The following is a 27,407-nucleotide window of genomic DNA, read 5'->3' on the forward strand; positions in this document are numbered from 1 at the left end:
ATCCATTCTCAGCGGTGGATCTTTCTTGTACTGACCCAGCCATATACGTTGGTACTGCCATGGCTTGGGGCTACTGTCAGATGTTGAAGAGGCAGTTGTGCTTCATGCATTCACGCCGTATGAGTAGCGAAGTGTGATTTGTTTTCTGTGGGGCAAGGGACAAATGCCCATTGAAATGCACATGGAAATGCAGCCCGCATAAGGGGAAAAATCTTGTTTTGAGCAGTGTGAGGTGAAGGTGTTGTGAGTTTGCAGAAGGCCATGAAGATTAGCATGACAGTGAGCCTTCTGGGAGGCTGCATATTTCACTGACTGACAACAACATTTCCAGCAAGGATGTAGTGGTAAAAATGTAAATGTCGTGTGACTAGGGTCTCCCGTCAGGTAGACCGTTCGCTAGGTGCAAGTCTTTTGATTTGATGCTGCTTCAGCGACTTGCGTGTCAATGGGGATGAAATGATGATGATTAGGACAACACAACACCCAGTCCCTGAGCAGAGAAAATCTCTGACCCCGCTGGGAATCGAACACGAGCCCTTAGGATTGACATTCTGTAATGCTGACCACTCAGCTACCGGGGGCGGACTGATGTAGTGGTGAAAGAGGATCTGACTGTATGCCTTGAGGACAGTTCCCTAGCTTGGCATTTCGTATGGTCATGTTTACATAATCCACAGTTCCTTAGGGTATCAGAAGTTTTCATGTCAGTGGGTCTCTAAGTAATTGGATGATATGATGAAAGGTAAGCAAATGATTACTTCAATGAATCATCTGCAGTGGTATGCCAAGGAGGATGACAATTTAATGGATCACATTGTTACTGGCAGTGAAACATGGATACAGCATTTTACACTGGAATTTTAGCTGCAGAGCACGGTGTTGAAACATCCGGGTTTGCCTTCTGTTCATTGCATTCTGTTCAATGCCCTCCGTTGCAAAAGTGATGTTAACAGTCTTCTGGAATCACTGTCTACCCCTCCTTCTGGATTTCATGTCACTAGGTGCAATCATCAATGTCAACAGTTATTGTTCCACACTGTCACATCTGCAGACTGCCATCAGGAAGCAGTGCTGATGGATTCTTGATGTGGCCAACAAGACAATGTGGGGCCATATGTGGCAGTCAGAACCCCCAACAGTGTCCAGTCATTTCACTGGGAGAGTGTGGACCAGCTATGATACAGGCTGGACATCGCCTCTAGTGATTTACACGTTTTCAGTCTGTTGAAGAAGTTCCTGGTAACACAGTGATTCACATGTAACAATGAAGTGAAGACAGCTGTCCAATGGTGGTTTCACAGAAATTCGGACAAATGCTACCACAAAGTCATCACAGATTTAGTGCTACAATGGGGCTGATGTCAGATCCCATGTGCGGACTCTCCAATTCGAACTTGTGTTTGCTTGTTACAATGTATCCCTCTGGGATGGATTGCCATTTCTCATGTAAAATTCTCAGGCTCACAATTTCTCTACTATATTCAATGTCTCAATTAAAGAATTATTTGGATAGTCAAGTTTATCATCACTTTCAGAAAAAATTAGAGAAATAAAAGTATAAAATCAGAGCTGGGAATTAAACAAGCTTAACAGTTCAAAGAAAATGACAGTCATCTCATGTGGGTGACCGGATGGGGGTTCTGACTGCCACACATAGCCCCGCATTGTTGTGGACAACAACCATGTCGACCACATTGAGAATCCAGCAGCGCTTCTTCCTGATGGCAGTCCGCAGACGTGACAGTGTGGAACAAACAATAACTATTGGCACTGATGGTTGCACCTAGAGATATGATATCCAGCAGTGATCTCAGAAGACTGTTAACATCACTTTTGCAACAGATGGCGTTGAACATTTTTTTAAAAATTGCCAACAACTTTTTGATTAATTACTTTTCAGAAAATATAAATTGTTTATTGGAAAAAGTAAGATTTAGGGGTATGCAATGAGCTAGATCTTTTTGTGAATAAGCAGTTATTAGCACACACCACATTTCTGTGATCACTTGATATTGGAGCAACTTAAGTTACAGATTTCTCTTAAAGCAAAATGTTTTATGGAAAACTAACTGTGCCGTGAGAGTTAGCAGCACTCAATCTACTGACCTATAAATTTTAATAAAGTTCTGCATAGATAGGAATTTTGACATTTTAAGTAAACAAGGTACATCTGACATCAGTCTAATAATTAAAATAAAAAAATCCGGTATCTAAATAAAAGTGTAGAATGGTAACAAATGGAATAATTTCATCTTGCTTCATTTTATGTTGAACGCACTAAATTCACAAAAACATCTCTTTTGAAACTGCACCTTCTAACAATATAAAACACATCAAAGAAATTGAATATTCAAATCATGTTGTGCATAATTATTTGGTATACAAGACCAAAGCTGAATTGCCTCGATATAGTTCAGTCCATGTCTTTCTTTTTAGCTCTTTGTTATCTTTTCTTCTTAATTGTGGTGCCTTTTGATTCTTCTCAGACTTCTGATCCATTTGTTCGTACATTGCAGTTAAAAATTGTTACATCATATTTCTAATCTCTACCAAATAACTTCTGAGATTTCAGTAGTATTAATAACATGGGTACTATCTCCACACAACATACATAACCTCATTTACATTCTCGTCTCAGTATGTCATGTTCAAACTCAGAATCCAAACCAGCAAGACTGAGAAACATTATTTCAAAGTGTCTTAACGTGTTTCGGTTGTTTATCTCTGTACTTCGGAACTCAATGCACCTCCAATGCAGGCCAGTGTTCAATGACATACTCATTTCTGCATCTGAGCAGGTATTTTCTCTGACAAGGTTCCTACCATTACCGTCCCATGTTGAAAATTTATGTCATCCTTTGATAAGAGCTCACCACGTGCAAATAAAAATAATAACATTGCTTAAGAACTGCACTTTTACCTATGACATTTCATTTTATAATTCTCAGTTGTAAGTATCATTCATCCATAAGAAAATGTAGAGATACGCATCACTCCTCTTGGGCAGTGTGTATCACCACAATTGATGTACTCCAAAGAATTCATCCCTTTACTATGCTAAAACACCATGGATCATAAGGCTTTGATAGCTGTTATAAAACAGCTGATTTAATTTTTGCTAGCTGTCCCAGTAGATGCAACATCCACTGAGTGTGGAAGACATGCCTCATTCTTAGGTGTCTTCAAAATGTAGGGGAAGATGAGAAAATACATTCTTAAAAAAAGAACAGACAGTTTCCTTAGTAAATATGAGTTGACTGTACTAATTCTTTGAGGGTTCCACTTTGACCATCATTTGGCTGTAAGACACTAATGATGCATGCCAACTGCATTGTGGGAGGTTCAGATCACTACACGCTGCTCTTCACTAATTTTCTCTTTAACTTCATCTACCCTTTTGTCTTTTCATCTTCTGTAATCCTCTTACACAGTTAAGGGATCTAATATTCTACACTCATATCCAAAAAATATCAGATTTATTTTCTATGATGACATAATCCTCCTAAGTAGTCCCTGACCAGATATCTGAATGGGGCACAATTTTAGCAACAGAATATTTTGCCCTGAAGGATGCCATTATCATTAAATCAAACAACACCTCTGCATGTCCTCAGGAAATACCATGGTTGTAGCTTCCCCTTTATTTCAGCCATTCTTAGTACTAACAAGCAAGCCTGTGTTGGCTGATGGTACAAGCTCAGAACCATCAGTCATCCAGAGAGTGTAGAATTTGTAATTACTAAAATGCTTGCTGACCCTCTTCAGGAACCCCATGTTAGTCTGGCCTCTTCACATGTAACCATCTGATATGGTTGCACCTGCAGCACTGCTATGCATTTCATTGAGAAATTCAAGACACATGCTATGGAAAGGTCCTTAGTTGGTGGGAAACAATATTGTTTTGTTATTTGTGACTATTGGAAGAAAATATTATTTCTTGCGTATTTAATTGAATATGATTTTTCTTTTCTGTTCATGTATATTCCTCTAGAAAGCTGATTAACATCTGCCATGAAGCAAGTTACTGGGAATTGATGAAATTTCCAGTTCCATCTCATATAACAAAGATATATAACAAGTGGCATGATTTGAAGATACTATATGAAAGCATAGTAACAATTGCTCAGGGCTTCAACAAGATAGTAACATGTAAGTCTTTTCTTTCTTTCTACATGGTTTGTGTTATGTATTTAATGACCAGCACTAATTTGTTAAAACCAGCTCAATACAAAGATGGAATAAATCTATGATAATCAAAGCTAATATGTTACTGTAATGCTATTTAGCATTTGAATTGCTGTACATCTTGTGTTGTTTCATATCATTTTCAGCTTTATCTGATTCTGAGCGGTTACTCTTCAGAGAATCAATAAAGGCTTGCAATAAGAAGATTAAACCAGGACTTACATCATTAAAGTGGAACAGTGACGTGTCTGATATGTATATTTCAGAATGTCTTACATGTATAACAGAGGTAAAATATTACGAATTATCAATGTCTCTTTGTGGTAAAATGCTTTACTAGAATTACTGCAGTACGTTTTATACTAGGATTTGTGTTGTAGTTCCACGATATGTTATTGTTCAAATTTTTCCAAACCAGATGGTGCAATCGATTATTCAAAGAATCTGCTAATTAAGAAATTGAATCAATTAGAGAAATTACAAATCGAGGAATTTTACATGTAACCCAGTAATCCACTGCAGAGGTATACATTTTATCAACCGTACAGTTTATCTAACCTTACCAATTTTGCATCTAACATACACTTAATGAAAATTGTTGGGTGATTCAGTAGAATTGCTTTACTACTTAATCTGACCCTTAAATTATTACAAAGTGAAATGTACTTGTCAATTTCACTAATTATTCTTGCACCTGTCTTTCTATATCACCACCAGACAGTAGGTCAGCAGTCTGGAGCTAGCTATCAACCAGCTAACATCTCTATGTCAGTTTGTATAATTACCGAGCATAATCACTTTGTCAGCATACTAGTGACAAAGTTTGTATACAGTAATCATGTTAGTGCCATGTAAGTAGTGCCATAAAAGTACATGATCAGAAAAATTGTTAATTCTTTTGTACTTTTGGGTCTCTCCATGAAAAGTGAAGGTTTTGCACCTTTGTTTAGTGGCAACTCAACAAAGTTCAAATCATCAAACCTTTGCTGTATGTAGTGTCATATTCAGGTTTATCTGTTCTTTTTTTTTAATTTATTTATTTTCATGTTAATACTTCAATTTAAATTGTACAAATCTTATGTCTGTAACCATGGATTACCCTTTTGTGGTTGAGTTTCTGGCAGAAATTGTACTGGAGGTCACTATCACACGAATGGAGATACCTGTGTTTACTGGTATTAGATAGAGATGGGGGATCCGCTCCTGAACTAATTCATAGAGTTGAATCTTTCAAAGGAGTGAACAATCAGTGATTCAGAAAAAAAGAACGGTAGCTCCAAATGTTTCCCACAGCACAGAGAGAGAGAGAGAGAGGGAGAGAGTCGGAGCAGACCAGTGGGGCCTCTGCTGGTCAGAGCACACTGCACGCCACACAACACAGCCAGTGCCGGCCTCTGCCCTGCTTCTGCCTTGGCTGCCTGCATTGTGCAGTGCCCCATTGGATTTTGTGTTTCACATATGCCATGCCCTCTCTGTGCTTCCTCTGCCGCGTGCAGTGTCTGGCGCACCTTATCTTAGCATAGCACTCCGTTGGCGATCGTTTCAGTCGCACGTCCTGCCCTCTGAGCAGTTGATGCGAGCAACAGAACAGAGAGCCTCCTAGCGGAGAACATAAGAACTACTTGCAACAACCTGCTCGCAAGAGAACGGACGATTTGCCTCCGAGCGGGTGAGTGGTGGCCGTTCACCGCTCCCCTCACCCTCGGAACTCGCCCACTCAACGCTCACCCCACCATTCTCGACTCTAGCCAGAGCATTGAGCAAAGCAACTCAGGTGTCACTCTGGTCTCTGCGGTCTTAGCTCACGCAGTAATACAGCTCGCGGCTCGACTTGCTTGACTCAGCGCCTCTGCATCGGAGTTCGTCTCTACTGGATATTGTTCTTCGTAGTAATACCTTATGTATATTACATAATTATGTTATGTGTACATCATTTGTTTTTATTTTATTTTTATTTGTTTAAACTGATCAGATTAGGTTCCTGACGGCTCCTCTTACTATAGGATTTTTTATTATGGTCACTCGAATTTACACTTTAATTACGAGCGAACCGATAAACGTATAGCAAAAGTGATACACCAATATTTTCCTTGTTTTATTCTGCGGGAGGCTATATGCAGCACTTTGGTCTTACAGTCAAATTTATATATTTTTTCTTATTGTAGTACGGATTTTGCGATTTTAGGCGTCTTCGGAAGGAAATGTTCACTTTAAAAATATATGGCTTATGATGTATTTGTACGAGGTTAATGAAATTTTAATACATTATAGCCAAATATATTGTTAATGTAAATCTCAAGTTAACAACATTTTCCAATCACCCAAAAAACCACGATAGTGCAAAATAAATCAGTAATCAAAAACTTTGTCATATCGTGGAAATTTCAATAAACAATACAAAATTCTTACTAATTATCTGTGTTACTTCAAAATAGGATCAAATAAGATCAAAATACAGGTATACTACTGGAATAAACCAAGTTTAAAGGGCAATGTGCCTTCCATTTATTTTCTGTTGTGAATGAGTGGTGAGTCATGAAAAAGAGCTAGTTCATTTCAGGGAGTGAACAGTTCTGATCCGATCTCTGAAAAGAACAGTTTTGCCCATCTCTAGTATTAGAGGGGTAGGTTTTTTGGTTAGAGTCAGGAATCAGGCGCTGTGTAGTAAAAGAAATTAAAACAACAAAAAAAGCCCCACAAAATACTTAGGAATGTACAGAAAAGTAAGATTAGCTTATTTCATCAGAATATTAAAGGAATGAGTAATAAGGCGGAAGAGCTTCTTGTGTGTTTGGAAAATTGAGAGCACGAAAAGATGGGCGTTGTGTGTCTTTCTGAGTATCCCATAACCACAAGGTTAGGGAAGTTAAGTATAAAAGTTAACACTCTAGCATCTTAAACAGGTAGAAGTAATATGGGAAAAAGAGGAACTGTTACATATTTTAAGACAGAACAAAAATTTAAAAACATCCAAGTTAAGTAGATTTTGAAGTGATCTGCACATACAAGTGTGAGCTTGTGAATTAATACTAAAAATAGCTCACTTTTAATTTTAAGTGTGTGTGGATCTCCACTGGGAAGTTTTGAACTGTTTATGAGGCAAATGCATACCTTACAATGCTCTCTATCAGGTAGCAGCAAGCAGTTAATATTCTGTGATGATTACGATATAAATTTTCTGAAGGATTCTGATGGGAAAAATTATCAGTAAACCTTATTTGAATCGTACAATTTGATATCAGTAGTAAACTTTCCATTGCAGCTGGATGAATACAGTAAGATCGTAATTGATAATGTTTCCTTTGATGAAGTTCAAAGCAAGGAAATGACTGTATACCCATTAACAAATGCCCTCTCTGATCATGACCCATGGTTAGGATATATAAGATAGTACCTTACAGCATAGATTTTCCTAAGTGGAAATTATTTAGAATGATTAATTATTCCCGGACAAACATTTTTAAGAATAGTTTACAAGAGATGACCTGCGATGAAATTTGTAATGAGCCAAATCTGATACAAAATTTAATCTATTCCTTGATAAATTCAAATTGTTATTTGAAAATAGCTTTCCACTGAAGTTAATGAGAAATGACATTAAACAGCCATGTAAAAAACCATGGATTGCTAGAATGATTAAAGTATCTTGTGAAAGGAAAATGGAAATGTATCTGTTGGTAAGAACAATCCTGCAGTCACTGCACACTACAAAATTACCCAAAATTATCAAGAAAAGTTTTTAACATGCACATTATCTCAGACATGGTTAATTCCAACAACAGATGTAAGTGTGAATAACAATAAAAAACACTCAATACATAATAACCATTCAAATTATAAAAATTGTAACAATTAAAAAGGTCGATAATGTTGTGGTGTTTCCAAAAGCCACCTCAGATGCAGTTGCAGCCAGGTCTAAGCACCCAAAGATGATAGTGGCCCCAAGTGTTTGAGATGTGCTTGTGTGTATGTGTGCGTAATGTTTTTAATGTCTGATGAAGGACTTAAAGGTCTGACAGCTGAATTTTCAAGCATTGTTTTTCATTTTGTTTATATGCAACACATCACCTCTCATAAATACATTCTTGTTTATTGCTGAAAAACTGATGTGACCTATCTACACCTACATGTGCCTGAGGCTCATCAGTTTCTAATTGAAGCTACAGGTTATTATTTTCCACATTGACCACAGAGCTGTCAGATGAAGTTCTTATGTGTTCCTTCTGTTACCTGTTGCCACTTCCCATCTCCTTTATTGTTCTCCCTCCTTAACCTCCATAACTTTCTTAGACTTTCCTAATTCAGCCTGAAGGTCAGCAATTTTCCCTTCATGTTGCGCTATCTTCCTGTTTCTGCTACATATCCTACAAAGCCACTTAAGATCCTCTTTACTTCTCCAATTCCCACACTACTATAGTGAACCCAGTAGAAAAAAAACTACAGCCTCTTTCATACCATACCCCAGAACTAACAATTCTACAGCAGCCAGAGGCATTGCTCATGATAAAATAATACTTTAGTATGAAAAGGCAGTCAGACTACTGTTAACCAAGAAGCATGTTTACAAAAAATCAGCCTACACGTAACTGTGTAAACAAACTTCTTGTGCAAAGTTTATAAATCAAACAAATTCTTATAATTTACATAATGTTCCAGGAATTTGAATGAAATAATGAAAGGATATATTTTACTTAAATTGATGGAAAGAGAAAAGAACAATTGAATGAAATTCAGTAAATTAACTGCATTAAAATGTAAACAAAAGTACGACCCTAGCCCGACTTTACGATCTTTTCAAGTTTTCTGAAAGAAGATGTAAAGAAAACTGGAACCTTTAGTAATAAGCTTGGGGTACACAAAGTTTTTAAAACTTTAAAAGAATGAAAAACTCATGTCTCACCTGTGCGGAGCTGCACTGCATGCCAAAGCAGTCAGCTAAGCACTGTCTGTACATTGTTTTGTGCTAAACGCATGAGCTTTCAATTATTTAATTTTAATTCTTGTTGATGATCTTGTTGCCATAACTGGTTCTCCATTCCAGATTGAATATGACAATATTTTTAGCTCAGTCTCCTACTTATTAGCTGTCAAACAGCATTACTAGGAATAGGCCTGATAAAACTGAAAAAAAGGCCACTTTAAATCTGAAGCTTTGTTATTTAAATTAAATAAATAAAAACTCTTCATCAGCAGAAGGATGAGAGGCAAGAAGTTAAAAGAATGATGTGCATATGCTGAAGGGATGGAAACATTCAAAGACAGATAAAAGTTACAGGAAATTGATCAGAGGCAAGATGATCTAACAATCAAGAATGATATATTGGAATATGGCTAAAAATGAGGTGATAGTAAAAGCGGATTAAGACGAAAAAGTGTGAGATATATGTGGAGAAAACAAAAGATAGAAGAAAAGTACAAAGGGAGCACAAATCCGAGAACTGTCAAGTTAAGGATGTGGAAAACAAGAGAGTACGAGGTGTGATCAAAGAGTAGCAGGAATTTTTTAATTTGGTGGCTTTATAAAACTGATTTTGAATTTTTTTTATCTTGATGGTTCACATGTTCCTGATGTATGTTTGCAGTTTCAGCTGTTTTGTATATTTGGTTTATTGTTGACAGTAGAAAAGTTTATACTTTTCTAGCGTGGTCGGCAAATTTTTGCTTTCGAAGAACGTGGTTCAAATAATTTGCACTAAACTTTGCATGAAGAAAGAAATAAAGTGCAGCACAGCTTTTGAAATGTTGACTGCAGCTTTTGGCAAATGTACTATGACTGAGACAGTAGTTTACAAGTGGTACAAACATTGAGAACAGGGTCTAGAAGACATTGAAGATGACAACTGCCCTTGGTGCCCTTTCATGTTAGTTACTGCCAACAGTGGGGAAGAAGTAAAGGAAATGGTGCTGGAAAATCACTGAATCACCATCAGAGAGTTTGCTGATGATGTCGGCATATTCTTTGGCTTATGCTAAGCAATTTTTTTTTGATATTTTGGGGATGAAATGTGTAGCACCAAAATTTGTTCTAAAATTGTTGAATTTCAACCAAAAACGATGTTGCATAGACATAGCTCAGGAATTGCTGAATGATCTAGAACTTCTAAAGAAAGTTATAACAGGTGAAGAAACATTGTTATTTGGGTATGTTTTCAAAACCAAAGCCCATTCATCTCAGTGGGTTCCTGCCTTATGATCATATGGATGATACAGAATACTAACTGGAAGATTATGGACCGACCTGTCCATGGCAGTGCTGGAGGCAGAAATCTGGTTGAAAGACATACTTCCCACCTCATATTATTTTTGTTTCTCTTGGTCCTTGGTGTAGCAAATTTGTATCATTGAGTCTGTCCATTTGCGAACCTTATTTCTGTATTTTGGTTTCTTAATTTTATTGACCACATTTTCTGTTCTCTTGTTTATCATGCTGTATCTTCTCTTTCTTCGTTAACTTTGTTCCCAAACTTTTCCCAAATATTATTTGCCTTTATTCAAATTTGATTGGAATATGTGAGTATGCAAATAAGGATTGTATGGTTTGTTTGCATACACAAGTGAAGTTGGAGTGCCAACTGTTCAATGCAGTATTATGATAAATAACAGACTACTGTGATGAAGGTAGGGGGTTTTTCATCTTTTTTTCCTGAAAAGAGTTTCAGGCCCACTGTGGGCTGTGTTTGCCAATATTTCATTATCAAATTTAAATTAAATTATGGTCTGTTATTTCTGTTGCTATGCACATGTTCTATCATATTTTGTAGTACCTACACACATAAAAGATGTAGAGAACAAATTAAAAAATGTGATAAAGAAAAGTCAGTCCTCTAGTCAGTCACAACATCCATTTCAGTGAACTGAATTCTTTTTTGGATTTAGATATTTAAGTGATCTCCTGATTTTAGACCTGTCTTTACATTCATCACCAACTAGTTTGTTTTCTCACACATTTGCTCACTTGTCATACGTGTGTCTTGGTGAGATTCTGTCACTAAGCTAATCTAATTAGTCCTGGGGTGTAACATATCACTCTGGCAGAGTGATGTGTCACACTAAGTCTACACAGCTGACTAGTGATGGTCATGATTGTTGCAACAACACACTAGTTTACTAATTGAGAATGGGAAGCTGTTTCTGTGTCTTTGTTATCCGTTTTGCATGGAACGTTTATATGGATCGATGCCACATGTCCACAAGGTGGGACAGTGATTGCAGTGTTACCATGATTTGCGGTAGATGCTTTGGGTTTGTGTAACCTCCATAAGTCAATATTCCAGTTTCGAGTAGCACAGTGCATCACTGAGGAAACACATGCACTGTGACATGCTGAATATCGCCACAGAACAGAAGATCTTTAAAAAAGAACTATCAAAAATGTCATTAGTCAAATGTACGATGTATGTATGAGTGATGTATTTCTGTTGCTAAATGTTGAAATATGATAAGTGATTGTACATGAAGATATAGTATCAGCATTTGGTAAAAGAAGTAGTATGTTGTATTTCTTTATAAAAGTTAAAAATTAGTGAAGTTTATCTGATTACAGAATAAACAGAGCTGGAACAAAGTTCAGTGAGTTGTGCTGACTCAGTCCAAGAAGAAATTTTTTTTTACAGTTACAGCAATTCAGAACTTAGATAACAAAGTTGAATCTGAACACACATATATGAAAGGGATATCATTGCAGTCACAAGATTGATTCATGATTGGTGGCTCTCTTTCCAATTGTAGAACTGCTAATTACCCATTTACTCCCAATTTTCTTTTTCAAATACAATATAAAAAGTGAAGTGTCCTCTGCACTCTCTCATTTATTTCATTTTCTCTTGCCTCTGACTTGAACAAAGCCAAAAGTGTGATAATTTAGACCTTCTTGTTTAAAATTTGTGCATGTGATTTTAAAAGGTGCTTTACAGAATATGTCATCTTGCTTTATTAGCATGACTCATAAGACATGGGGACATATTGATTTTAATTGAATGTGTATTTTTTATAGCTTCAAGACTTTGTTGATGATTTTAAGAAATCAAATTTGGAAATTGTAAGGATCTGTGAAAAAGTTTGTGATTCCCCGCTAATATTAATTGAGCCAATGAGGTCTTTTGAATTACCAGAACTGAAAGATCATTTGAATCATTACAGGTGAGACCCCTTTTCATTCATTTTCTGTAGTTTTTTATTTTTTGATATTTTCAAAACATGTTTTGGAGGTCATATTCTTCTTCAGAATATGCTGTCAACTAGATAGGAACACATGCAACAACAGATATCTTTGTGTTCTGTAGTCTGTTGCACTGCACCAAGGACATCATTACTGCCTCTAAAATTTGGCCAAGAATCTGTCAGTCATTGTCAAAATGAGTCACTGAGTGACTGCTTCGTTCGAAAGCGTACTTATTTATTTTTTGAAACTCCAGAACCATGTGACTCGATGGGAAGATCAAATTGCTTGTGTCACAGAGATATACAGGGTGACACAGAATGAGTAGTGGCAGCCATGGGCAGGTGGCAGCACTGTGGGTTCATGACAGTTAGTAAGTAAACAGTCCGCCATTTCAGTAACCATGGATCAGTGGAACAGACAACATCATGCGTTAGCCATAAAAATGTTTTATAAAAAACAGTGAGAGTTTGGTAGCGGTCCAGAGGGAGTTTTGATGTTTTTATAATTTAGGACATCAGAAATCCCTAACATTCATGTTGAGAGTCAGCCTCGAGGCACAGACGTCACGATGCTGTTCTGTCAAAACACGCGATAAAATGTTGGCTTAATAACACTGAAATGGCTGGATGTGCCCTCAAGAAGAAACTAACAGACCAAGAAGTGTGCATTCTCCAGAGAACATTGATGTTGTTTGTGAGCCCACGACATTCAATATGTAAGCAAGCAGCAGTGGTTGGAATGTCTCGGGAGAGTGTTTGCAGAATTCTTCATCTTGATTTAAAATTTCATCCGTACAAACTACAGATGGTGCAACAATTGAAGGACAAAGATTACCAGTTACGATTAGGATTCTGTCAACAAATGATAACAAAAATAAACAGTGACAATGAATTTCTAAACAAGTTGCGGATGTCAGATGAGGCACATTTTCATCTCACAGGTTATGTGAATAAACAGAACTACCATTACTGGGCAAACACAAATCCTAATGATGTTCACGAGTGCCCTTCGCACGCTAGTTAAAGTGCCAGTATGGTGTTTTGTTTCATCACTTTTTCGAAATGAACAGGGAAACACAATAACTGTCAATGCCGATAGGGTTCAACAGGATGGAGTGACATCACACACTGCATGGCAATCAGTGACATATGTGCGAGAATTGTTTGGCAACCGTGTGACCTCAAGATTTGATAACACTCCCTGGCCCCCTATATCGACAGTTTATCTTTTTGTAATTTTTTCTTGTGGGGCTACCTCAAGAGCAAAGTCTACACAACTCAATCAAGAACCCTGGATGAGTTACAATAGAGAATTTGGGATGCAATTCACAGTATCCCAGCTGAGATGTTCCAGCAGTCAATGAGGAATCTCAACAGCAAATTTCATGGATGTATTTGTACAGGAGGGTGCCATCTAAAGGATGTAATTCAAAAAAAATGATAAATGCCATCACTGTTTCATTAATGTCAAAGTTGTAAGGTTTCAATTTCTATGAATGCAATTTCTTTGCTTCATTACTTCTAGTTTTATTGGATTGTGGAAATGTTCCGGTTTTTTCTGTGTCACCCTGTACTAACACAATAGTGAAAGTCACTGATGAAATTAACATGTCAAAGATAAAATATTGCAAGCACTAAGTATATTAAAAAAAATACAGCATTAACCAACAAACTGCATATACAGAATGTTGCATAGTTTTAATTCAAATTAGTAGCAGATGTCAGAATGCCAGGCAGCAAATACCATAAGTAGTTGTCTCCTGCAACAAATGTTGGTTTTTGTTTAAATTTAGTCACCAATTTTAATACTACTACTGAACTTCAATATATACAGGGTGTCCCAGCTATCTTGTCCACCCAAAATATCTCTGGAACAATAACAGCTATTGGAAAACGACTTTCACTGGTATCAATGTAGGGCTGGGGCCCATAAATGTACATATTTGGAAACTTTCTAAAACGAAAGCACATGTGTTTTTTAACACAAACTTATGTTTTTTAAAATGGACCTCCTGTATTTTTTCTTCAGCAAACCATAGCATGACAAAGCACTTACACAATGGCGTTGATTACATCGCAATATTCCCATTACATCCCGAGATATTAAGGTGCGAAGTTGACGCTTGAAACACCCAACATGCACTGCTAGCGCATGTCCTGAGGCTCAGGCGTGAGCCCCATGCTGCCCGTAATCGCAATGTGATTGACATGTGTAATCACACTTCCATACTTATCAAGAGGTCTGAAACGAATAATACGGTCTGCTGCCATCCTGCTGCGATTACGGGCAGCATGGGGTTCACGCCTGAGCCTCAGGATGTGCACTAGCAGCGCATGCTGGGTGTTTCAAGCGTCAACTTCGCGTCTCAATATCTCGGGATGTAATCGGAATATTGCGATGCAATCAACGCCATTGTGTATGTGCTTTGTTATGCTATGGATTCCTGAAGAGAAAATATAGGAGGTCCATTTAAAAAAAAAACATAAGTTTGTGTTAAAAACACATATGCTTTCGCTTTAGAAAGTTTCCAAATATGTTCATTCATGGGCCCCAGCCCTACATTGATACCGGTGAAAGTCGTTTTCCAATAGCTGTTATTGTTCCAGAGATATTTTGGGTGGACAAGATAGCTGGGACACCCTGTATATTGGATACCTACATAAGATTGCACTGTCTGTTTGGGTAGATTAAGTATGACAGAAATTTTTTGGTATGTGAAAAACACATGATATATGTGAAAACTACTTTATTAACAATGTAGAGGGTGTGGGTATGCTCTGGTGGAGGTTGGTGGTTTGGGGGTGAGTTCGAAACCATTTGGAAGTTGTATAATCCCTTTATTACATGCTGTAGTTCATGGTACAACTGAAACCCACATCAGGTGCTGCTGGAAGGTGGACCTTGACCCATGGACCATGGCGGCAATGCTTTGCAGTAGGACTCGGGCCACTGTTGTGCTTAGCTTATGCTGTGTCCTGCATGGCCAAAAGTGATGGGCTGATGGCGACTTGTGCTGGCAAGAGCCCAAGTGGCTGGATGGCTAGGAGGGCCCCATTCCTGCCCTCGGGGCATCAGATGCCAGCTGGACCCCACTGGCATGTAGTCCTCTTGCTATGATGGTAGAGCAGTGACGACCTCACATTGAAGGCCGCCACTATGACAGTTGATTACCTGATAACTCACTGCTTTGACCTATAGCCAGCCTGTCTGGATGGCCGGTAGTTATTTGCACCAAAATGGGTTTGTTGTGTTGCAGTTACAGAAGGCATATATACCACTTGCCAAAGTGCTGTGTCAGAGTATTGCTGTAAGTGGTCTACTGTACAGTATCAAGCCAATCTGCTTGAAATTGTGTTGTTACAACGACTTAATCAGCCTGAAATGTACTCTGAGCTGGACTACAGCATTCTTCCAAAATCTCATAATAAATTGTGCTACAATTTCAAAGTTGTTTATACCTAGTATAGAACATTATAAAGAAACATTCTTAGTTAGTTCTTTTACGGCTTTCCGAACACCGATCTGCAGCGGTATGAAACCCCAGTGCATTGTTCAGAGTTCAGGGTACTTGTTACTTAACCCATTGGTTGCCCATTGTCACCTTGCTGACACACAGGAGCCTCTGAAACATATGCAATAGCACAAGTACGACTCTTTTTCAAAAATAATAATATTTTCTTAACAATTTCATTCTGAATATGCTTTGCCTGTGTGTAAGATTCCTCCTCCACATAATAAAACCTTTGCCAAATGTTTCTGTTTCTTTGTACTTCTGAATGAATTTGAGAGGCCTATTTAAACATCTCTGTACCATAAATTTTGATTCCCACTAAAAGATAAAGTTCTTTAAACCTTGAATGCTACACATGCCATTCACGTTTCATGAACCTAGGTGTGACTATTACAGCTGCCTTTGGGGAAGCACTCTTGTAGTTATGTACAGAATCTCATAGAAAGGTAAAATTTTATTAGACAGTTTATCGATGTTTATACTTAATTTATGGCTCCTGAGCATGCTCAAGTCTCACTCCTCTCACTTTTTGCCTTTCACACTTCTTTACAAGTTGCTTGTGGATTTGTTTCAAAATCAAGGGACTTTCTGTTATTTCATAAAGGACATTCCACCGACTTCAGCAATGGTTTGCACTCTATCTGATTGCCTGTGCTTAAAGCACTGGTGATGGTGTGTAATAACTCATTCAGTATAATGTCGGAAGTGTAGTACCAACACCAGTCATTTGGTATTCCTGTTACCACAATATGTCCTACAAATCTACTGTATCAAACCCATTATCCATTCAAAAGGGTTAGCTTGAAGAAAATATCTCAATATTAACAAGTCTTAACATCTTCCCATGCCAAAAATTCTCTGAGATTTTGTGCCACATATCGTGAGACATGCGAAAGTGACACTTTTCTTCTTCACTCCTTTGACGACAGTTTTTCTTATACCCTCCAAGGAGGTCTGTTAATAACTACTGCCAACAAGTGTTTCTCTTATAGGGCCATCAAGATATTTAGCTTTGTTCAGGTATCATTTTACAAACTGCGTTTAACCACCTTAACAAGTATTATAAGGTTACAACCTCCATAGTTCTCTTGTTGTCTTTTTTGTGAGTTCCTTTTGTCCATTATTTGGCTTTGAAGGAATTCTCAAAGTCAGTACAATGTATAAATTCCCACAAATTCATCGTAACGTATTGGCCACTGTGACTTCTAAATGTCTTTATGACATTATTCTCTTTATTCTAATGACCAGGTACAGAGCCTTTAAATGCCTTAGAGAATATGGCAGGATGTTGCTCTCCAGTTAGTTAGAATGTGGGAAAGAGGTTTCTTCCTTATTTTGGTGGTTAATTTCTCCAACAAAGTACTATTATTACTATTTTTGTGAGTATTTCTGCTACTGGTTTTTGAATCCTCTCAATATTATTTTCAGTCTTGTACTGCTGGAACTGAACAATGGCCCTACCTCTTCCCCTAAACTAAAAAAAATGTTTGTTAGTCATTTCTACCACTTCCTTTGTTTTCCGAACCTCATGTTGTACCCTGCGCACTTCTCTTTCTATCTGTTCCACTCTGTTAACGAAGTTCTCATTATGTATTACCTATTCATGTAGGTACTCTATTATAGTGGCCACTAGATCCCCTTCATCCTCCATCTTAATAACTAGTTCCTTAATTCTAGTAAACCTGTTCTAACCTTTTTTTGAAAACATGCATTCTTATATTCCTGCAACTGCTTCATAAATGTATCATGTGTATTTTTCCATGGATTGCATCTACAAAGTAATTATTTTATCATGTACTACTGCTGCCATGATTTAAGCTGTAAAAACTATCATTAATACCATAGAAACTGATACTCCACAACTATTAATATACATTTTTACTACCAAAAACCGTATTGGTCACACTTTACTACTTAAAATTCACTATCACACTGAGGTAACCAGATAACAATAAGAAGAGACTGTGTTGCTACTCACCACAGAGTATGAAGCGTAACTGCTAAAAGCAAATCTGTCATTTAAAAAACAGATTGTTTCTGCATGTGTTAAAATTGAAGCTGCAATGGTTTCACTACCATTCAGCATATGAATATGTGTTCTTAATGTTACCTTTTATATCTATCATACTTGACATCTCAAAACTTTATCTATAATGTGGACCACATTATTGTCTCTCTGGGCAGTTTTATGCAAGGATACTGGAGACTAAGGTATTGAGCACCCAGGAATATTAATGTGTCCACCTTATATTGCTGGATGGCTCATCATTAACTGTGCATGATGTGTGTGTTATGTAACTGTATAGTGTGTATGGCGGTGCTGAGAGCTTGTCCACCGTAGTTTCCTGTTGTTATGGATCGTTAAGGAAATGAAAAGGTGGAATATATTGTAACCATCACCAACAGCCATAAACATTTATTTAAGGAGGTTATGAGTGTCCCACTTGTGTTAAATTTGCCAATTTCGTGACCTATTTTCTCAAGAACTACTTCATCCAACTTAATGAGACTTTCGCTGGTTATTTATACATGCTTTGTGTACTTACACTCCTCTGGTTTGGTTGTAGTATATATTCTAGAAGTTAGAATTTTTTTTTTCTGTTGTTTTTTTTTTCTTTTGTCACATATTTTCCTTAAATGTGTGTGCATTTCACTGGAAATATACAGCCAACTTCTACCATTCTAGAGGTACAGTATCACAAGTGTATTATAAATTAACTGTAAAAAAATCAAGAGTCTTGTCTTCTATAGGTTCTGAGAAAATGGGTCATTTTCCTGAGAATTTTTTTTTTTCAGAATTTACAGTTATAAATTAATTTAAATTAAACCTCACATTTTAATAAAGACAACAGTTGAAGCATGGCAGCACTGTATTCTTGTATGACCTTCTACATTGTCTGCATGCATCCTCTTCTTCCTCTCCAAAAAACTGGCCTCCTTGGATGGTTTTCGGGCTGTTAGCTCAGTTTTGCTGACTTAATCCGTGTGAAGTTCCTCCAGTACAGCTTGTGTATTCCCACTAGTCTTCTCTTCCAGCTCCTCCAAGACTTTAAGTCTGCCACAGTATTACAATAATTAAGTGTGATGCCAGCGACATACACACCGAGCCTCACTGTGTGGAACCCCATAAACATATTTTTAGGTTCTCTTGTCCAAAGCACATTGTTGAATGACTCATTTCATATTTTGGAGATGCTGAGATGTGATACGCACAACAAAAAGATTCACACAATTTTAGCTTTCGGCCATTAAGGGCTTTGTCATCAGTAGACACAATACACACACACACACACACACACACACACACACACACACACGCAAACGCAACTTGCACACCCGTCTGCAGTCTCAGATAGCTGAAACTACATTCCATCCTGGATTTTCCATTGTTTGATCATTTCATATTTTGTGTTTTTCCTGTCAGACATTTCTTCAATAGACCTGGACTTTCCAAGCTCTATAAACTCTTGTAGACTCAGGCAAAGAGTTCTCATGGGTAAACTTTTCAAAAGTTACAGGTGATTCAGCATTTTTGTGATTACATCACTCGCCTGAATGAGGGTTGTGGACAGGCTTGTCTTCTGTTCATATTTTATGGAGAAAGGTTGCCTATGGAGAAAGGTTGCCTACACAGCCTTTTTCATCTCATATAGGTTATTTTACTTGACTTTTTATGGCTTGACCATAGTATTCTGGCAGTTGATTGATGGTATTGTCTAGTAGTTGACTTCTGATTGTCTTGCCATCAGACAACGGTTTCTTCAACAGCTCTGCATCCTCTGTTGTACCAAGAATATCACATGCACAATTTAAACAGGAATCACAACTGTTATGCCAGTCCTACCAACTTATGCAGCAATGTCTCCATTAGAATTTAAATCGTACTACAGCCTTCTATACCTTATAGGTATTGAGATATTAATTTTTAACTGACCAATGGTTTATTATATCCCAAAATAATGTGCTATACAACTAAACCAAATTGTACCCTAAATTAACAAGCAAATTCCAAATAATGTTTCTGCATAAAAAACAAAAATTAAAATTTTCCATTGGCCATCAACACAAAATCAGTTTTCTGTAACAACAGAAGAAAATGAAGACTTTGCTAGCTTCCAAAAGAAGTGCTTTGATGAGCTAGAGTCCAATAACACACACACACACACACACCCCTATGCACATACATTGAACCATCTGTGGACACAATGCCACGGTTGTGCTCTGCAAATGGAGTGGGGAGGGGTTGGTCAGGTGGATAGAGGGAGAAAGAGTTGGGAAGCAGAAGGATGTGTGGGGATGAGTACCTTGGCAGCTCGGAGGGAGGCAGCGGATGTGTGGGATAGGAGAGAAAGAGTTGGGAAGCAGAAGGATGTGTGGGGATGAGTACCTTGGCAGCTCGGAGGGAGGCAGCGGATGTGTGGGATAGGAATGTGGGAGGAAGGAGGACAGGTGCACAGGATAGGCATGTGAAACACAGGTACGGGAGCTGGAGTGGTGCCATCTCGATCCTTCCCTTCATCTCCAGCTTTTCTGGACTACCGAGGTGGAAGTGGTCCTTGTAACATATCCTTTGCTTCTGTAACCGGTCTGACCTCAATCTCCACAAACTCACAGTCTCCAAACCTATACCCAACAGTTGCCCCTCCCTCCTCACACCCTATACCCAACAGTCCCCCCCCCCCCCCCCCCCCCCCTCTCCCCCAGTCGTGTCACTTCCTCCCAGTTCAAACTTCCACAGAGTTTCATCATGCACTGCCCCTCACTGGCTCCAGTATTTGAGTGTCACCTGCCTAGCCCATGTATCTGCCACCCCTCCCTCTCACATTCCTAATGTGCACACTTGCTGCCTCCTTCCAAGCCACTGGCTACCCATCCCCAAACCCTTCTTCTGCTTTCCATCTCTTCATTCACCCAACTGGTCTGACACACCCCAATCCAGCAATCCACCTGCTGAACTGCAACCTTGGCACTGTGTCTCCAGCTGGCAGAATGTACATGCATCTATGTGTGTGTGTCTGTGCGTGTGTTTGTGTGTGTATTTGTTGGTACTCTAGCTTGTCAAACCTAGGAAAGTTTTCATTTTCCCTTGTGTGTGCCTCTCAATGACAAATATTTACCTAATTGTGCCAGAACTTTCCTATGTACACCGAGAAAAAGTAATAGTGTGATGTACATGTACAGACAAACAAATGATTACAATTTCAGAAAATTTGTGTGATGTCTTCAAGAGAAAGAGCTTCACAAATTGAGCCAGTCATGAGAAGTTGGCCTACCTCTGGCCCTTATGCAAGCAGTTATTTGGCTTGGAATTGATTGATGGAGTTGTTTGATGTCCTTATGAAGGATATTGTGCTAAATTCTGGCCAATAGGTGCATTAGACTGTCAAAATCTTGAGCTGGTTGGAGGGCCCTGCCCATAATGCTCAAAATATTTTCAATTGGGGAGAGATCTGGAGACCTTGTTTGCCAATGTAGGGTTTGGCAAACATGAAGATGAACAGTAGAGTCTCTTGCTGTGTGCGAGCAGGCGTTACTTTGTTCAAATGTAAGCTCAGGGTGGCCTGCCATGAAGGGCAACAAAATGGGTTGTAGAATATCATTGATGTACCACTGTGCTGTAAGATTGCCATGGGTGACAACCAAAGGGGTCATGATAGGAAAAGGAATGGCACCGCAGACCCTCACTCCTGACTGTCTGGCCGCTGTCCAGGGTGTCTCCAGACATTGCTGGCCATTGCGGCTCAGTTCTAAATGGGACTCATCCCTGAAGACAATTTCACTCCAGTCAATGAGCTTCCAGGCCAGAGACATGTCTGGAGATGCCCTGGACGGCGATGGGATACCAACCTGACTGTTGCCTGCCATACTACCCAACAACCAAGAGTGATGGTCTGGGGTGCCATTCCATTTCATAGCGGGACCCCTTTGGTTGTCATCCATGGCACCCTTATAGCACTGAGGTGCATTGGAAATATTCTATGCCCTGTTTTGTTGGCCTTCATGGCAAGCCATCCTGTGCCTACATTTCAGCAAGGTAATACCTGCCCGCCTGTGGCGAGAGCTTCTACTTCTTGTATTCATTCTTGCCAAACCTTTCCTTGGCCACCAAGGTCACTGGATCTCTCCCCAATTGAGAATGTTTGGAGCATTATGGGCAGGAACCTCCAACCAGTTTGAGATTTTGACAATCTTTTCGCTAGTTGGACAGAATTAGGCACAATGTCCCTCAGGATGCATAAGGGCCAGATGTGGACCATCACATAACTGACATGCTCAATGTGTGAAGCTCTTTCTCTCAAATAAATCACCCAATTTTTCCGAAATTCTTATCATTTATGCGTCTTTACCTGTACATTACATCTACCTATTTCCATCCCATTCAGATAATTCCTTCCTTTATTTTTGCATTTTTTCTTACAATGTATTTTTCTGTAACAAAAATTTTAACTGTCCATTAGTCCATAAAACCAAAAAAATAATAGTTTCTGATTTAAGTAAATATGAATCCAAGCAAGCCTACTTCATTGTTCTTGCATAGTACATTCATAATGTTAAACACAAATAAGACTCACAGTGGTGAAAACCATATGATCATTAAATAGAGCCACTGTAATAAGGTCTACCTTCTTATGGAGTGCAGATAATAGGCATGCAGTAAATTGAAAAGCATGGCAGTCACTTTCTAAATACAAATCCATTTCCATTCCAGTTGAACAGCAGTGGTGCTCCTGATTCACTTTGTAGTAGCAGAGTCAATTAATAGCAGCTATCGAAGGAAGACCTGAGGGCAGGCCAGCCAGTTCGCAGCCTTGTATTGACCCATTATAGAGTTTCATGTGACCAGTCTATGATATGAGCAGATGAAACAATATGGAGGCATCCTCACTGGATATGGGAGATGTTATCCATATCTTCTAAGAGCCAGAGAGAGAGAGAGAGAGAGAGAGAGAGAGAGAGAGAGAGAGAGAATAATATGAATTTCTCTCTCTCTCTCTTTCTTTCGTATATTTTTCTGAGAGTGAAGTTTACATTGCTTTCAGGTTTGTCTTCTTTTATACCTTCATTGCTCTCTGCATCATCATGTAATAAAGCAACTAAAATTCATATTCACTGTAGATGTCAAGGGTGAATAAATGCTAAGTGGACACTGGACATTGTGTGGTAGCTGTGTCTAATCAGTTTCTCCATGTAGTGAGGTATCATCAATGTCATTTGTCTTTGTCATTAGCAGTGTCAATTATAGGAGTTTGTGAAGCATTGGTTTCTTCATTAGTGAAATTACACAGTGATGAATTTCTTTTATTTCTGACAATGGTCAAAAAACTTTTGGTTCTTAAGACTACCAGCTATGGTCAACAGTGGCCATTTTCAGATCTGCAGCAAAACATGGGAAACGAAATAAAACTAGTGAACAGATTGCGCCTAGACCAATAAAATATGCCATAACAGTTATTACATCCGTGGATGTGAAAGCATGTGCTTAAAATGTGATGAGTCATACCTGCTTTATAACATGTCCAAATATAATAATATCCTCACAAAAGCAAAATCAGCTTAGCATTGTCGCATGTATTTAAAATACAGTGTAAACAAGGCCACAGTTCTGGCAGAGTCATTCCTCCTCTATAGGTACTGTTCATAACAAACTGTAGTACAGTAGCTACGTAATATATTTGTGCCGTTAGCTCGTTAGTTGTTGCTGCTTGTAAGTCTACACATATGTGTCAATTATAAAGTTGAACAGTATGCAATAAATGAGGAGTAGAATACGTAAAGTCTATAGTGGGATTGCCATATGTGTAAGATATTACAGTGATAAAGTGTAATAATTAGAAACAAGAATAAAGTTAAATTTAAAATTGTCAAAAGGAAATGATTGAGTATAATATATGATGCTGAGACGCTCTTGTGGTCATTTTAGACAAAAATAATAGCAAACATATGAACAAGTTTATGGAACTAATAAAATAACGTGAAGTTGATAGAATAACTAGGGAAAGAAGGGGAAAGGATCAAAACAGGAGACTAAAGTAAGCAAACAGCATAGCCACTAGAATGCAGCATAGGCGAGAAGTCGGAGGAACTTAACCACCAGAGGGCCTCACGTACCCTGCAACATGCTGTTCTAAGAAAAGTATAATAAAATATTGTAACATTTACTTCATAAGGTTATCTTGCTAATCAATTGTATTACATAAACAGGGAAGGGAGAATCAAATGTGAGAGTAAAATATGTGCAATGATGTTAAGTTGATTTTTGTGTGTATTTTGTCATGATGCCTCTAAGACTTTATTACATTAGGACATGTTATAAAACCAGTATGCCTGATCACATTTTAAGCACCTCCAAGAAAGTGATAAGTTTTCTTTTTCACTAGTTGTATTTCATTTCCCATGTTTTGCTGCAGATCTGAAGACAGTCATTGCTGACTGAAACTGGCAGTCTAAGGACCACAGGTTTTGTGATCATTGGTTGAAATAATAGAAATTCATTCTACACCTCCTTTTTTAATCTGCAACCATGTTGCAGCTTGTGACACAGTGATGAATTACTGAGGGCAGTAATTCATTGTATTCTATGGGCTGGTATTCTATGGGCTGAAACAAAGTGAAGTGTCAGTTCACACCTTATATTATCTAGTATTACTCCTCTTCGTGTTTTATTTCATTGCTTGTCATTTCTTTACAGTCTGTTTGCTTCTAGCCATCACATCATTTGGCTGCAGAATACGTGTTACCATGTTCTAGCCTTCATTGTGTCAAAGCAAAAATTGGCTTATAATAAGACTACATAAATATTTACACCTATTACTTCATTTCATTGTTCACTATGTGAAGTGTAATCCATGAAGTGAATAGTGGATGTCACATGAAAAAAATTGAAGCTACAGTGAATTTCTGGTCTTGTTAAATGAAATATGTGCATGTGAGATGGATGATGCTAACCCTTCCTTCTGCCATACTCAAGGCTATTATGTGATGTCAGCATGATATTAATTTATGATTAATGTCTCCACTTGATACTAATAACTTTTTATGTGCTTTTCAGGGATGGTGTAATTCAAGTTATCAGCAGTTATTATCAAGAAATAATGCAGTATCTAAAGATTGTGTATGAGGGATTTGGTGAGCACATTGAAATGGTGAGGCATGTTATGTTGCAGAGTAAGCTGGGCAAACTGTTTCTGTGCATACTACTTAATTAATCTATAGAAGTTGATTTCTAATAATGAATAACAAATTTTCTCTTTTTTAGGTTTTAATGCTCATTTTATGTAATGTTTTTAGCTCAAGAATTATTTATACCCATTGAATAGAGCTAAACATTAATTAATTTAAATGGGTAATGCTGATTTTATGTAATGTTTTTAGCTCAAGAATTATTTATACCCATTGAATAGAGCTAAACATTAATTAATTTAAATGGGTAATGTTGTTCTAATTGATGATTTTGTACAAAATACATGTATCTTCTGGCAGTATTAACAATAGTGGTATAAAAAGGGAAATTCATTTCAAAAATTTACTAAATTTGCAACTTACCTTCAGGATGTGTTACAGTCAATGAACATGTATAAAATGAAATAATGACACTACTCGTAGCTTTCAAAACTACAGGTTCGTTATGGCAGAATACAAGAAATAAATGGTAGTTATTTTGCAAGGATGTGTTTGGAGACAGGTTACTCAGAGGAAAGTTTGAGAAGGATCCATCTTGCCTGCATACGATAAAAGGCAAAGATGAATAAAAAGGCTTCAGACACCAATAGAAGCACACCAGTAAGTACTGTGCCTGTCACATCAAAGACAGTTCAGAGTGGTAGAGGAAGAAGTAAAAATCCATATAAACAAAATGAAAATAGCAAGTGGAGAGAATAAGATAAATGTAAGCTGAAGTCAAAAGAAAACGAAACACATGAAAAAAACATAAGTAAACCATTTCTTAGTTCAAAAGTACATGCAGTAACTGGGTACCTCTTTCGATGCTAGTCAATTGGCAGGATGAGCATTACTGTAAGGGAATTTGATTCTACAGCATTATGACAGGGCGAAAAACACTAAATAAATTACTTTTTCTCTCTCAATATGTGGGCAGGGTGGGTTCTTCCTTGGTTTGGGTATGAGGTAGAATGAAACAGCATTTTTACATAAGATAACTTTTATTGAAAGTTTTGTACAACGGTTTCCTTACTGTATTGTCCTGGCTGGGAGAGCGACAGCTGTGTCATTGGTGAAGCCTTCTGCTTGTGTGAGCGGCGGCGTCTGATAACGCGTGGCAGGGTGTATCTCGTGTCACCGTCTCACCCAGTTTCCTGGAGATGCGCCTCTGTTTAATTATTGAGAACGAAGTCGTGAATCGGATGGTGATACCTTGGATGTGGCGTCCCAGTGTTTCTCTTCTCTAAGTTGCTGCATCTGTCCATGTTGTGCGTTGGCCAGCGGAGCGGCACGGCAAGGGAAGGCGTGTCCCGAACTCGAACAACGGACTCCAGCTTGCCAGTCTTCGGCTGTCAGATCTTCATCACCAGCTCACAGGTGACTGCTGATGTGAGGCCGTCTCCTTCCTGTCCTCATGAGTCACCCGAGTACGTAAAAATCAGTCTTCAAATACCTTCTGTCTTCTGGCGGCAAGGCTACTGCTTGCTATTCCATTACAGTGGCGGACTTGGTGCTTCTGTGTACTATGTAGTCTCTTCCTGCATGACGGTCTTCAGCTCCGAAACTGAACTGAAAACTACTACCGTTGAGCCCACTGCGTCTCGCGTATTTATTCACTTCAGTTCACTGGAGGTGAACGACTTCACGGTCATTGTCTCTTCTGTCACGCTGAAAAGCTTCTCGAAGAATCTACTTAACGTTGGTCATTGGCTCTTGGAATGTAGGCGAGGGCCTTTGATCACATGTGACAATTGAGAAACACGTGAGCTGGTCGGGCGATGTCCTGACGTCTGAATCGACAGCTTCCGCTTATGTGGGGAGGGCAATGGCTTCTCCTGCACGTGCTGACTTCATGGTCATTGCCTCTTCTGCTCTGCCCGCTGTGTGCCAGAGTGTAAGTCTTCTAAACTAAACTAAGTTTTTCATTTATTTTCTAATTTCTACTTCACTTCACATGGATTTCTCTAATTTATTTACCTATCTTAAGTACCACTCAACAATGCCATAACTGTTAATACATTTATCTCCCTGAGAAACAAGACAGTCAATCCCACTATTGAAAAATGTATGTGGTTGCCTACGGAGTCATGATTGTACCTATGCGTGCACCTCTTTATCCAAAGCAAATGAACTCTAATAACGTGGAAATCACATTGGGAGAGATCAGTACTGTATGAAGGATGTGTAAGAGCTCCCCAGTAAAACTTCTGCAGTGCAGTCAAAAAATTTTGTCAACATGTGGACGGTCACTATCTTGAAACAGAATGATGCTGCCCATCAACTTTCCTGGGCATTTGGACATGGTGGAATGCTTCAATTTTTGCAAAGTGTCCATGTATCATTGTGGATTAGTTGTGGTCCAGTAATTGATGATTTTGTATAAAATACATG

At 38.3% G+C, this 27,407-nt stretch overlaps 1 protein-coding gene across 1 annotated transcript in view; it reads left to right on the forward strand.

The window, feature by feature from the left end:
* Positions 1-27,407, forward strand: part of LOC124619703 (dynein axonemal heavy chain 2) — a 1,014,172-nt gene that overhangs the window by 131,673 nt on the left and 855,092 nt on the right. The window contains 4 exon segments of the mRNA XM_047146260.1: positions 3,992-4,149; positions 4,332-4,474; positions 12,179-12,324; positions 24,907-25,000. Coding sequence (XP_047002216.1) covers positions 3,992-4,149; positions 4,332-4,474; positions 12,179-12,324; positions 24,907-25,000 — 541 coding nt within the window.

The sequence above is a fragment of the Schistocerca americana genome, chromosome 6 (genome assembly GCF_021461395.2).
Source record: "Schistocerca americana isolate TAMUIC-IGC-003095 chromosome 6, iqSchAmer2.1, whole genome shotgun sequence".
In the NCBI taxonomy this organism is placed as follows: domain Eukaryota; kingdom Metazoa; phylum Arthropoda; class Insecta; order Orthoptera; family Acrididae; genus Schistocerca; species Schistocerca americana.